The sequence below is a fragment of the Mustela nivalis genome, assembly GCF_964662115.1.
Source record: "Mustela nivalis genome assembly, chromosome: 9".
NCBI lineage: Eukaryota > Metazoa > Chordata > Mammalia > Carnivora > Mustelidae > Mustela > Mustela nivalis.
Genome location: NC_139028.1, coordinates 79,283,859 through 79,297,852, shown reverse-complemented (window position 1 = coordinate 79,297,852; position 13,994 = coordinate 79,283,859). Strand labels below are relative to the sequence as shown.

The window sequence follows — 13,994 nt, the reverse complement described above, 5'->3', positions numbered from 1 at the left end:
GGCCGCGTCTCCTTGGTCGGTGAAGGGACTTGTCCCGCCCCTCCGAGCTAACGCCAGCAGCCACGTATCACGTTCTACGCGTCTGGAGCCTGAAGGCGGAAGTTACGCCGGAGACTCGCGAGCGGAGCGCGGGGCCTGAAAGGATATAGGCCGCAAGAGGAAAAGGGGCGGGCAGACGGCATTGGAAGGCGCCGGAAGTGGTCGTGTTGAGGAGGGGTGGGAGAGGGGTGGGCCAGGCAGTTCACTTGGCTGTTGCTGGGCGCTTCGGTAAGGCGTACTTTCGCTTCTTTCCGAAAGCCTGGCCCAGTGTCTCCGCCTCAGCCAACATGGATTTCAGGGAAATTCTCCTGATAGCCTCCAAAGGACAGGGTGTCAACAACGTGCCGGTAAGTACCAGCCGGGCGCTACTGTAGGGATTAGGGAATCTTCAAGTTTGGAATTTGTGGCCCGTGGAACTTCCAGGCATCCGCCTGTCCTCTCTGGGAGAGGGAAGACCTGGACCCCTTATTTCCTTTTCTCGGGTATGCACTCCTGGGGACCCCGGGTGAAAAGGGGCTTGGAGTGCGAGGTGGTAGCCTTCCGGAGAGTGAAGTTCGCTGGCTTAGTCACTCCTGCAACATGGGCTTTGCAGTGCGGGTATCATAGAGTTGCGTGAAGGTTGGTGAGTGAAACCGTGCCTGGTACATGGTGGAATCTTTCACTAGTAGTTTCTGGCTTCGGCGTAAACTTCAGTAGAGGGGTTGGGAAGAAAGCATGTATGTTAGGGAGTTTCAGGGGTTTTAGGGACTTACAGCTTTTTGGCTGATTTCCCGCCGAAGGTGGGATTAAACACTGTGTGATTTCTCGAACAAGTTTTCTGACTTGTGGCCCCACCCATCCAGCCAACGAAATGATAAAATTATATCCTCCCAAAGGGTTAATAATACCTTTTCTATTGGGAAGAGAAGTTGAGCGGATTCCACGAAGTCCCTGGCCAACAGAATGGCTGAGCCAGTTTCACCTTCCGTTTACTTGTGGCCTTCCAGATTTGTCTTTGTTTGAAATCTAGGTCCCATTCGCTCGGTAATATTTGCCAGTTCGCTAATGTTCGTAGAGCGGTGTAAGACTTTTAAAATCTACATGCTGAAGTCATGGAGAGTGCCTGGTTTGCGGGGTTGTAGCTGTTTTGCATAAACTAATCATTTCTGGATCCTCAGATGGTACCCACAGCACAGCTGTAAGCCGACAAATTGCATTGTGATACCTGCGGTTTGAGCACTGAGGTGTAGAGCTCAAACAGCTCTCCGTTAAAGTCAATTCAACTGGAATTTATTGAGCTCTCACTATGCGTTCTGCATTTCTTAGATTTTTGTGTATTTGCAGTGGTTTTGTTTTGTTTTGTTTGTTTTTCCCACTCCTGTGCTTTTCTTGTCTTCTGAGGCTGGCCTTTTTTTTTTTTTTTTTTTTTTTTTTTACCCTTTTGAAAATGTTAATCTGAAGAGAGTAAAATAACTGATAAATAAAACTGATATCTGTCAGTATAATAATTATCAAATTGCTCTATATTCATTTCCCATCCCAAATACTCTGAATAATCATTATCCTAAATCATGAGTCATAAGATCTGCAGGTGGAAATTATAGGCTTAAACCTTTGAAAGCTTAAACAACAGAATTCACTTCCTGCAAATACTGTAAATTTCCTAGACAAATCAATATTGGAGCTGGTAACCATTCATCTTTGCATAATTAAGTCCATATTCTAGATCTTCCTGAATTTCAGTGGCGGTCAAAGCATAGATAATACTAGCTTTGATGTCCAGTAATATTCTTTAGAAGGATCAGAGCCAAGTTTGTCATCTCTTATTCTAAAAACCAGTAGCTGCTGAGAGAAAAGCAGGTATTCTTAGGGCAGAAGATTTCAGAATACGTACATTATCAACAGATCTGTGATTGAAATAACAAAAGATTGGAAGCACAAAAGACAGATAAATTGGTGAGGTCATTTAAAATTTAATAGAGGAATGTAAGCATGTATTTTATGAAAACATGCTTTCCCCAGCCTACCCTCGAACCCCCACAAAAAGCTAGTAGGCCTAGAAGTTTGATTTAGTTGCCATTATAATCCTTATCTTTTTACATCATATGCAGTATATCACAAAAGGAACTGTTGAGGAACAGAGCAAGATAGTAGTTAAATTTAATCCATGATTTTGCTTTTACTTGGTTCATCTAATTATTCTGTTACTTTATCAGCTCAAAGTAAAGCCTCTGAAAGCACACCATCAATTGTGAAATATATATTGTACAGTATAATAGATTATTACAAAGCAGGTATCTTAACCATCATCCAAGTAAAGAAACATTTCAGGTCACACACACACACACACACCCATCCATGTTTGACACAAGCTTTATTGATTGATTGATTGATTGATGATCTGAGAACCACAGAGGCTTTGCAGTAATTGACAGGTATAACTCCTTCCCTCTCTAGTGCTTGGTTCTTATTTCCCCTTTAGTCCTCTTCTTCCCCACCTTCCATTTGGATCTTATTAGAGCTGATGTTCAGACTTCAGTCTTCAGAGTTTCTATGTCAGACCTTTGCTATAGAGAGGGCATAGGGTGACTAGCACTGATTAGCTCCAAGGGAGGCTAATGTATAAAACACCTGGACAGCCACTTTGAACTCTTTCCAGGGTGTCCTTTTTTAGAGGTATCTTTTGTATCTGGTTTGAGAGGCAATGAACATTTCTGTAATGCAACCTCTTTCTTCCCTGGTTTTTTTTTTTTTTTCTAGGAAAAGTAGTTACCTTTATAATGTTTTAGTTAAAACAAAGGAAATATTGCATCATGCCTAGCAATATTAGGCATGCTATCATTTCCCAATGGAAAACTGAATTTAAAAAACAGCTGATCAAGGTGATGTAACCAGTTATTGTCTTAAGCTCTGTTTAAGTTTAAAGGAGCAAAATTTTTTTTGATAATCATGACTTAAATTTTTTCTCCCTGGTTCCTCTAGGAAAAATAAAGTGTCTTGTTTTAATAGAATAGTAGAGCTTGGAATATGGATTCTTGTAGGTTGCAGGTAACTATAATTGATGGCTTGTAGTGCATGAGACAAGTTATTTGGTCTTACTTACAGCTGTACTCTGAAAATCATCCCAGAGAAGATAACTGTAGTTCCGGTGTGATACTCAAACCAAAGAGTAAAGAAGCAGCCTTCATGTAAGGGTTTGGGGGGTGATAGCCCCTTGAGGATGAGAATATTGATACTGAGGGGTGCCTGGGTGGCACAGTTTTTTTGTCTGACTTGATTTCAGCTGAAGTTGTGATCTCAGGGTCCTGGGACTGAGCCTTGAATCAGGCTTTGTGCTAGGGGTGGAGCCTACTTAAGATTCTCTCTCCCTCTCTTCCTCTCTCTCCCCCTGCCCCCCCAAAAAGAATATAGGTACTGAAAAAGGAGCTTAGGGACTTGAACTGAGGTGGGAAATTCAGATGTCTGCAGGGCCGGGTAGGTAATGTAAGTTTGTGAAGTAGTCTGGATATAAAATGATACGGGCCAAACTCTGTGTATTCAAAAGAAGCCTACTATATGTTATAGTAGTTGTATTTCCTTTTATTTCTTTTAAGATTTTCTTTATTTATTTGAGAGAGAAAGCATGAGAAAGAGAGCACGAGCAGGAGGAGGGGCAGAGGGAGAAGCAGGCTCCCCACTGAGCAGGGAGCCTGATCCGAAGACGGCTCAATTCCAATCATGATCTGAACCAAAGGCAGACAGTTATCCAGCTGAGCCACCCAGGTGCCCCTGTTTTCTTTTAAAGAATAGTATGGGCCAACAAAGTTGTTTCTGTGGACAGTCACTTTACAACTTTTGGTCTGTAATCAATTATAATGGGATTGCTCTCCATGCTTGCATCTGAAGATGACTTTGCCAGTGCCTGAAGTAATTTTGGATTGCTAGCCTAGAGCAGTACTTCTTAACCAGTGTTTTAGGGAGAAGGTCTATAGAAAATCTAAGCTCCATAGAGATTCTTTTCTCTTTCTTACCCAAGAGAATCGCCTTCTGAACAATAGTGATAACAAGTTAATATTTATAATGCTTACTTGGTGACATGCGCTATTCTAAGCACTGTGTATATTAACTAATCACTATAATGACCATATAAGGAAGGTTGTTTTACAGATGAGGAAACTGAGGCCCAGAGAGATGAAGAAACTTGCCTAAAGTCACACAGCTAATAAGCGACAGGGCTGCTAATGGCAGAGCAGGGAATTTGCCACCTGGCTCCAGAGTTCTTGCTCTTAATCACGATCCTGTGTTAAATGAAGAGTATATTGGATGTGAGGAAGGTTGTCATCTATAAAGCCTAAACCCATCCAGCTTCCTAATTCCAGCCTAACTCCAGCCTAATATAGCTTTAGGCAATAACTCTTGGTTTTTTTATGGCAATTCTCCTCAAGTCTGATGAGAGAGAAATTTAAAGGGCAAACCAACAGAATTTGGAAACTGGTGGGTAGAGAGAGATTTACAGTCTGTATGGGAGAGTGCCAGCATGGTTAACAGAAATAGTCTGAGGGTGAGGGAAGATAAGATTAGAAAATTAAGTGGTGGACCTGTTTGAGGTCATGGCACCATCCAAGAGGCAGATGGAGATTAAAGAGGGGCATTTAAGATTGTGGTTAGAGCTGAAATGATGAAAGTGTTGGATTATATTAGAAGTGAGACAGACATGTTGTAGTGGGAATACTTTTGGACCTGAAACAAGGAGACCTAGATTCTAATTCACACTCTGTTGCAAACTGTGTGACAACCAGTAAATACACAGTTGTGCTTTTGGGGCCACTTCTCTCTTTTTTTTTTTTCTTTTTTTTTAAAGATTATTTATTTATTTTTTATTTGACAGAGAGAGATCACAAGTAGGCAGAGAGGCAGGAAGAGCGGGGTGGGGGTGGGCAAGCAGGCTCCCCGCTGAGCAGAGAGCCCGATTGGGGCTCGATCCCAGAACCCCGAGATCAAGACGTGAGCTGAAGGCAGAGGCCCTAATCCACTGAGCCACCCAGGCGCCCCTTTGGGGCCACTTCTAACATAGAGGTTGGACTAGAGGCTCTGAGGTACCTATCTAATACTACATTTTATAATCAGGTATATTTTTATAGACACAGTAATAGTAAATTTTACATTTGATCCTATAGCAATCCTGAATAACATACTTGTTTTTTTTTTGTTTTTTTTAAGATTTTATTTATCCATTTGACAGAGAGAGATCACAAGTAGGCAGAGAGGCAGGCAGAGAGGGAGAGGGGGAAGCAGGTTCCCTGTGGGGCAGAAAGCCCGATGCGGGGCTCGATCCCAGGACCCTGGAATCATGACCTGAGCTGAAGGCAGAGGCTTAACCCACTGAGCCACCCAGGTGCCCCAACATACTTGTTTTATTTTTATCCTCTTAGCCACCCAAACCATTAATTTTCCAGACCTGACTATGGTGTTTTGAGAACATGTCAGAAATTCTGTAATGATTATTAAATTCAAGGATAGTACTCTTTGAATATGCCTAACTCCTAATTCTAACCAATACTAAATCTCTAGTATATGTAAAGCTGTCAGGAAATTTATGTTTCCTACTATTACAACTATATGTTATCTCCTGAGTATAGAACAACTTTCAAGAAGGGATTGACTATTGATTCCAGCATAATGTATTTGGTTAACACAGGTTTCCAGACAGAAAACTCCTTATTTTCTTAATCTGACCATGGCAGTATAATTTCAATGCAAGGAACACATATGTCTTAAAGTGAGTTAATGTTTTTTAGGTCTGTTGGCTTCAGAATTACAAATCTTGGCAAAATCTCTCATACTGTATTTAAATGGCATAAGCTTCACTGCTGTGGATCATTCATTGGGGTCCAGCAGAATGACTGAGTTGGCTTGCAGTGTAATAAAATGGATACACTTAGGATAAAAGAAACTCTTGTCCAGCTGCTTTTCATGAAGCTCAAACAATGAAGCAGCCTGGTGCCTTGAATCCAATTCAGAATTGGTGGGTGCATCTTGATGTGCTGCTGCTAGAGCTAAATGTGACCATCTGATGCAGGAAAAAGTGCCAAATAGATCTGCTTTATTAAACAGAATAGAATAGAATCCCAGCCTGAGGCTTTATAAAACATGGTTCTCTACTGGGCTACCACTGTAGGGCTAGGGGATTATCTAATGTATTTTATTACAACAAATCTTAAATCTTTTGATATCAGAGTATCCCACTTTGAAAGGTCTGGCTAGCTCAATATTAGGAAGATCTCTAAGGATATACCCAAGAGAAATGGTGCTCACACAGAAAAAACTGTACATATGTGTTCATGGCAGCAGTATTCATAGTAGCCAAGACGTAAATACAAATACCCATCAACTTATGATGGATAAAATGTGGTATATCAGCACAGTGAAATATTCAGCCATAAAAAGAAGTACTGTTATATCTTACAACATGAACCTGGAGAACATTATACTAAGTGAAAATACCAAAATACAAAAGGCCCCTGTATCACTCGGTGCTCTCCAGAGAAACAGAACCAATAGGATTTATTTTAGGAAATTGGTTCATGTAATTATGGGGGCAGGCAAGTCTGAAATTTGTAGGGCAAATACCTTCTTCTCTGAGACATCAGTTTCTGCTCTGAAGGCCTTCAACTGATTAGATGTGTACCACCCCCATTATGGAGGGTAAACTGCTTTACCTAAAGTTACCTGATTGCAGATGTTAACCATCCCTGCAGAATACCTTCATAGCAACACCTAGATTAGTGTTGGACTAAATAACGAGTGCTGTAGCCTAGCCAAGTTGACACATAAAATTGACCATGGAAGCCATATAGTGTATGATTTCATTTTTTTTTCTTTCAGTTTTTATTTGAGCAAAAAAAAAAAATTTTTTATGAGAAGTCAACACTGACAATAGTAAAATTACATTATCACCATTTAAATTTAAATTTACTCAGGTATTACTCAAATAATTGTCATTTTAACATTCTAGGTTTAAAATAAAAATAAAGTTTTAGATATATTCTGTTTTCCTCCAAAAGAATTAAAATGATATCCTTACTGAAACATTTAATGGTCATAGAAACTAATAATTTCTTAATTTTAGTTAAGGCAGAGAAATAATTACAATTTCTCAGTTCAGGGATGTTAAGAATTAACTTATAGAGCATTCTCGCAAAGATACTTTCTTGGCCTTGGAAGGCATCTATTTTCAAACTTAATAGTAGAGTCAAGTGAAAATTAACAATAAGGGTTTTTAAAATTGAAAAATCTTACATATGTTATATAAGCACTCATATATATAACCATTTGTCTATGGCCTATAAAGTTTACCTTATATTGTGATACATATCACTATATAATGTACACCGGGTACATGATTTCATTTATATGAAATGTCCAGAATTGGCAAAGGAAGGTAGGTTAGTGGTTGCCAGAAAGTAGGTGAGTGGTTGCCAGGAGCAGAGGGGCAAAAGGAAGTGGGGATGACTGCTAAAAGGTAAGAGATTTCTTTTTTTGGGATAATGTCTTGAATCCAGTAATGCTAATGATTGTTCAGTTCTCTGAACTGTACACATACTAAAAACCATTGAACTGTACACATTAAGTGGGCAGATTTTATGGTATGTGAGTTATATCTCAATACAACTGTTAAGAAAATCACCTGTGAAGACCCAGCCCCCCTTTTTTTAACCCCAGATTTCTAGGTTTTGACTTAAACTTTGCCTAAGAGAATATTTTAAAGAGAATATTTCAGTATTTACCTGGTATTGGCTTTTGAGTGCATCAAGCTACAAAGGATCCAAGAAACTATTCATTGTGATTCAGCTCATGTCAATGAATAAGATTAAACCTCATCAAGTTAGAACCTTGCCCTTCTTGTTTCCTAGCAGACCCATGAAATAAGACTTTTTATAGATTCATTGAATTCCTTCTACATCACAGGACAGGACAAAAAGTACTGCAAAATTATTGGGTTAAATGTAAAGCCAGCTTAATAAGTATGCTAGAGGATTCGGAGTGTTAGAACAAAAAAGCTGAATTTAAAATTGGCAGTGTGGGGCGCCTGGGTGGCTCAGTGGGTTAAGCCGCTGCCTTTGGCTCAGGTCATGATTTCAGAGTCCTGGGATCGAGTCCCTCTCTCTCTGCCTGCCTCTCCATCTACTTGTGATTTCTCTCTGTCAAATAAATAAATAAAATCTTTAAAAAAATAAAAATAAAAAATAAAATAAAATTGGCAGTGTGAATGGATGGAAATAGGTGGATACTTTTTGGAATTCTTTTCTGAGTGAATCTGAGATCCTGAATACCCCCTCCTTTGGGTTCTGGCTTTCCTGTATTTTTAAGTTCCTTTTTGGTGTTTCCCAAAGTTCAGTGCATATCACTGGCTGTACAGTGATTTTAGGTGATACATAAATGCTCTTAGTTCTCATAGTTTTTATATATATATATGCATATATATGTGTATATATATGTGTGTGTATTACATTTATATATAAATATATTTATAAAATGGTTGTATTTTAGTATGACTTGGAAAAATGTGGCCTTTCAAACAAGTCATTTCATGGATATTATTGTTTGAAGTAAAACTATAATAATGTCATGGTGTTAGGTCTCTTAAAATTAGTAAAAGTACAGGTGGCATACTAAAAGGGCAAAAATTATTGAAGATGTTATGCAAATGACTGAAGCTTAGTCAACTCTGCCCCCATTGATACTGTTGTTTTCTCTCTGGGTGCTTGTAGTTAGTCGTGAGTAGCTTTTCAGCTAGTCCTATCCCATGACCTATCTTTTGAAATCCCAGATTAGGAAGAAAGATTTCTATCCTGAAATCAAATTAGGAAGTGCTCATTGCTGTAACAGCAAGATAATGAACCAATGCTGTTTAAGGTAACACTACATGTATATTGATATTTTGTGGGAGAAACCTTGTATAAGCTTCGATTTGGCAGGTGAATCTATGGACCAAGTAGTTGCAGACACAAGAATCCATCTTTCATCTTACAAATCTACCTAATGGGATAGGGTGAAGTGTGTGTATGTGTCTCCTTATGAGTCTGTATTATGTCTTATGCAACTTAAATCATATTCATGATGGCTCTTCCATTAGAAAAAGATGAACTTCTTGTAGATAAGGTCTATGTTTGAGGTTCTTATAAATCAGGACAATTTTATTTGGCTAGTTAGGTAAAGCAGTATTCTTCTCTAAGTGTTCCTTTCCCTCTCCTTTTCTCCTTTAAATATGGGGCCCCAGTCCACAATGGAAAGGGCCTACTATTGAATTTACAAACATAGAGACTTACTACTGGATTTTATTGTGACTCAGCCAAAGTGACCGGGAAAGGAATCTGGATGCTCTCTTGGGATTTCGGTCAGCAGGTGTGTCAGGTTGCAACATCACTATCATGCAGGATTTTCAGGTTGGATTAGGGCCTGCTTCCGTGGCCAGCTTTGTCAGTGAATAATGTAGCTGGAACTTCCAGCCTATTTCAGGATGCCTTATATTTGCCAGCCACATAGTAAGCATAGATCCTTTGGGTTTCCTCTAGGAATTTCATGCACATTTTGGGAATCAGATTTTTGGTTCTTAAGTAGCTCAATTTGTGTTTAGAGGTTAGTGTTTCCTTTTTAACTAGCACAACAGGTACCGTAGATAAGAATGTCATCTAACTAATAAGGGAGGGTATTTAAAAACTTATTTACCCATATATTTAATGTGCAGTGGTCCTAGAGCTGAATCATCCTAATCTGAGTTATTCTGTTTTCTGTATTCTGAGTTATTCCTCTAATGATGCACTCATAAAATGGAAATTTTTTTCCTATCATAGTTCAGATTAACACACCAATAGTGGTAGTCATTTCCCAATGTCATTACATAAAAATCAAAGCACAGAGAAATACCACCTGTGCCAGGATAATGTTAGTACTTTTTGGGTGATGTAGAAACCTGTCTAAATGGTTTATGTGGCATATTAATATTTAATGAACATAGGGGCACCTGGGTGGCTAAGTGGGTTAAGCCTCTGCCTTCAGCCTGGGTCATGATCCAGGGTCCTGGGATCAAGCCCCACATCGGGTTCTCTGCTGAGCGGGAGCCTGCCTCTCCCTCTCTCCCTCTGCTTGCCTCTCTGCCTGCTTGTGATCTCTGTCTGTCAATTAAATAAATAAACAATCTTAAAAAAAATATATATATATATTTAATGAACATAAGAGCTACGGTTAAAGGTTATAAGAGAATTGGGTACTTCTTGCTGCTTAGATTTCTTTGAAATACTTTTTAGCTGTGGTTTGCCATCTGCTTTGCCTAGGGTCAAAGTAAAATCTCAGTGTTTGATGTTATAAACAGAATAACCTATGTAGCCGTGAGTCTCTACTAGAAAACCTGGAATAAGGTACTCAGGGGAGAAAATTTATGAGTAGTTTTTTCTATTTGCTTGAAAAGTTAGACTTTGAAAGGCTTAGTTCTAAGGAAGGGTTTTTTGTTGTTTTTTTTTTTAAGATTTTATTTATTTATCTGACAGAGAGATCACAAGTAGGCAGAGAGTCAGGCAGAGAGATGGGGGGAAGCAGGCTCCCTGCCAAGCAGAGAGCCCGATGCGGGGCTCAATCCCAGGACTCCGAGACCATGACCCGAGCTGAAGGCAGCGGCCTAATCCACTGAGCCATCCAGGCACCCCGTTTTTGTTTTTGTTTTTGTTTTTGTTTTTGTTTTTGTTTTTGTTTTTTTTAAATCAGAATTTTAAAACAATCCAGGAGTGCCTGGGTGGCTCAGTTGGTTAAGCTTCTGCTTTTGGCTCAGGCCGCCATCCCAAAGTCCTGGAATAGAGCCAACCCTCCACTCCTGCCCCCCACTCCTTGCCCCTGCATTGTTGCTCTGTTGGGAGTCTGCTTCACTCTCTCCCCCTTTGCCCCTCCCCACCTTGTCCTTTGCGCGAGCTCGCGTGCTTTTCCTCTCTCTCTTTCCCTCTCTCAAATAAATAAAATCTTTAAAAATTTTTTCTTTAAACAGTCGGTTCTAGGGGCGCCTGGGTGGCTCAGTGGGTTAAGCCTCTGCCTTCAGCTTAGATCATCTCAGGGTCCTGGGATTGAGCCCTTCATCCGGCTTTCTGCTCAGCAGGAAACCTGCTTCCCTTCCTCTCTCTGCCTGCCTTTCTGCCTACTTGTAATCTCTGTCAAATAAATAAATAAAATCTGGGGGGAAAAAAATGTCTGTTCTAAGTGGTGATTTCTTTTCAAAAGTCTCCCAGTCCAAATACCTTTTTGGTAAAATAACCCAAAAATGTTATTTCTCTGAATTGTTCACTTATGCATTATTTAGGATGTTACAAAGAAATTCTATGCCTAAAACCTGTCATGCATAATTCTGTTCAGACCAAAATTTTATAGTTAAGCTTTCATATGGGTTATATGATATCTTAATTATTCAGAATCAGTTTTTCAGTCAATAATTAAGCCTCTTGATTGTTTGGCATGGTGCCTTACACCTAATAGCAAATATATTTTTAAAAAGTTGAAATGATTGTAACTCTCACTCCTTTTCTTTTTAGAAAAGGTATAGTTTGGCAGTGGGGCCTCCCAAAAAAGACCCGAAAGTTAAGGGTGTCCAGTCTGCAGCCGTTCAGGCTTTTCTCAGAAGAAAAGAAGAGGAGCTCAGGCAAAAAGGTATGTGTTGTAATCTTATTCTCAATTTTAAAGTCTTCCACCTTCACAACTAGCTTGTACTTAACTAGTGGATGCTTGTTATAACATAATAGGCTAATGGATTTGTGCATGTGTCTAAATCAGCTGTATTTAGAGGATTACATATGTTATTTCCTCTGAAGAGCTTTTGGGGTAGTGACCATATCTTCCACTTGGCCATAGTAGATCCAATAGGAATTCCACTCTTGGACCTTCATTTTGAAACTGCTTCTACATATTTTGTTTTTTAATTTTTATTATTATTATCAAGAATGCTATCTTAAAAGGTTAAAATAGGGACAGTTTTTGAAGACCAGTAAACTCAAGCAGTAGTTTTACCTCAGGCAAATGACAAGGAAACTGATTTAATACATGTAAGTATTCATTTATTCATAATTAATAATGCCTGTGAAATGGGTCCTACTGTTTCTTTAACTTGATATATGTTTGGTACGAGTTACTTCCTATATTTAAAACTAAAAGCCCAATTTCTCACCTGCTTTGTCATATTGAAAGACCCATATGTGACCCACTCACTATGTAAAGATGACTCAACAGATACTTGTTCAAAGGACTTCATTTCATTCCTAGATGTCTTCAAACTGAAACTTGAGTCTTGCTTGTATTTTGGTCCCCTATTGATTTCAGATGAAATGCTTGAGACTTCCAGACCTTGAAATACTTTGTTCTTGTTTTGTCTCTTTTAGCTTTAGAGGAGAAAAGGAGAAAAGAAGAACTAGTGAAAAAGAGAATTGAGCTAAAACATGACAAGAAAGCAAGAGCTATGGCCAAAAGGACAAAGGATAATTTCCATGGTTACAACGGGATTCCCGTTGAGGAAAAGTCAAAGAAGAGGCAGGCAGTGGAGCGCCACACTAGCCAGGGAACAGAACAAGAGTATGAGATGGAAGAAGAAGATGAATTCTTAGAATACAATCAAGCAGAGTCAGAGCAGGAGTATGAGGAAGAACAAGAACCTCCCAAAGTTGAAAGCAAACCAAAGGTCCCCCTTAAAAGTGCCCCACCGCTCATGAACTTCACTGATCTACTCAGGCTGGCTGAGAAAAAGCAGTACGAACCAGTGGAGATTAAGGCAGTGAAGAAAACAGAAGAGCGGCCTATGACTGCAGAAGAACTTAGGGAGCGAGAATTTCTTGAAAGAAAGCAGAGGAAAAGGAGACTTGAGACAGATGCAAGACTACCTCCAACCAAAAAGGCACCCTCTCAGAAAGAAAGTGTGGGCACAAAACTTAGCAAGCATCCTTCTTCCAGGGGTACTCCCCTTCCTCATGCTGAGAAGAAATCCAGACCCAGCACAGCCATTGAGAAACACTTAGGTGTGTCTTCATCCAAATCCATGCCAGGAGAGAGGACCAAAGCAGGATCTGTCAATTGTTCTCAACCCTTACTTCGTGAGAGCCATGACAGACCTGTCTTCAATGGGGCTGGAAAGCCCCACTCCAGTACCTATTCACCAAGTGTCCCAAAGACTTCTGCTAAAGGGACTCAGAAATCTGCTACTGAGCACAAAGCCAAAAAATCTCCTCCCCATCCTAGCCATTCCAAGCCTGGGCTCATGATTACCCCACACAATAAAGCTAAGAGTCCAGGTACCAGGCAGCCAAGCAGTAGCTCCAGCGCAGCTTCTGGACGGCCTGGGGCAGGGACTGCTCGGCCTACAGTTAGTTCTGGCCCTGTGCCCAGGCGCCAGAATGGCAGCTCCTCCAGCTCAGGACCTGAGCGATCGGTCAGTGGGACCAAGAGGCCAGCCAGTGACTTAAGTCTCTCCGGACGGACGCTCAGTGGTACAGGTGGCCCTGGGCACCCTGCAGGCAGCTCAAGTGGCCCTGGGCGACCCACCAGTGGCTCAGGTGGTTCTGGGAGAGCTATGGGCAGCTCTGGTGGCCCTGGACGACCTATGCGCAGTCCACATGACCTTCGACGACCAGTGAGTGGCTCTGGCCCCCCTGGGCGGCCAATTAGTGGCGCTGGGCGACCAGTCAGTGGTCCTGGGCGGCCAGTCAGTGGCCCTGGGCGGCCAGTCAGTGGTCCTGGTCAATCAGTAAGTGGCTCAGTTCTGGCTGGACGGACTGTCAGTAGTTCAGGGCCCGGAAGACCAGTGAGCAGCTTGGGACCTGGGCGACCCGTTGGTAGCTCTAGTTTCCCCCTAAAGCCCAAGTGCACCGTTGTCTCAGAAACAATTTCTTCCAAGAATATAATTAGCCGATCCAGCAATGGACAGATGAATGGAATGAAGCCTTCCTTATCTGGCTACAGATCTGCTCAAGGTA

The 13,994-nt window shown here is 40.7% G+C and overlaps 1 protein-coding gene across 2 annotated transcripts in view; it reads left to right on the top strand.

The window, feature by feature from the left end:
• Nucleotides 1-13,994, top strand: part of SPTY2D1 (SPT2 chromatin protein domain containing 1) — a 43,657-nt gene that overhangs the window by 21,036 nt on the left and 8,627 nt on the right. Inside the window, exons 3-5 of one of the 2 annotated variants that reach the window (XM_082747296.1) lie at nucleotides 2-386; nucleotides 11,571-11,685; nucleotides 12,411-13,991. In XM_082747296.1, coding sequence (XP_082603422.1) covers nucleotides 327-386; nucleotides 11,571-11,685; nucleotides 12,411-13,991 — 1,756 coding nt within the window. In that variant the 5' untranslated portion in view covers nucleotides 2-326. The remainder of the gene's footprint in view (nucleotide 1; nucleotides 387-11,570; nucleotides 11,686-12,410; nucleotides 13,992-13,994) is intronic. The other variant, XM_082747297.1, reaches the window with a different exon arrangement.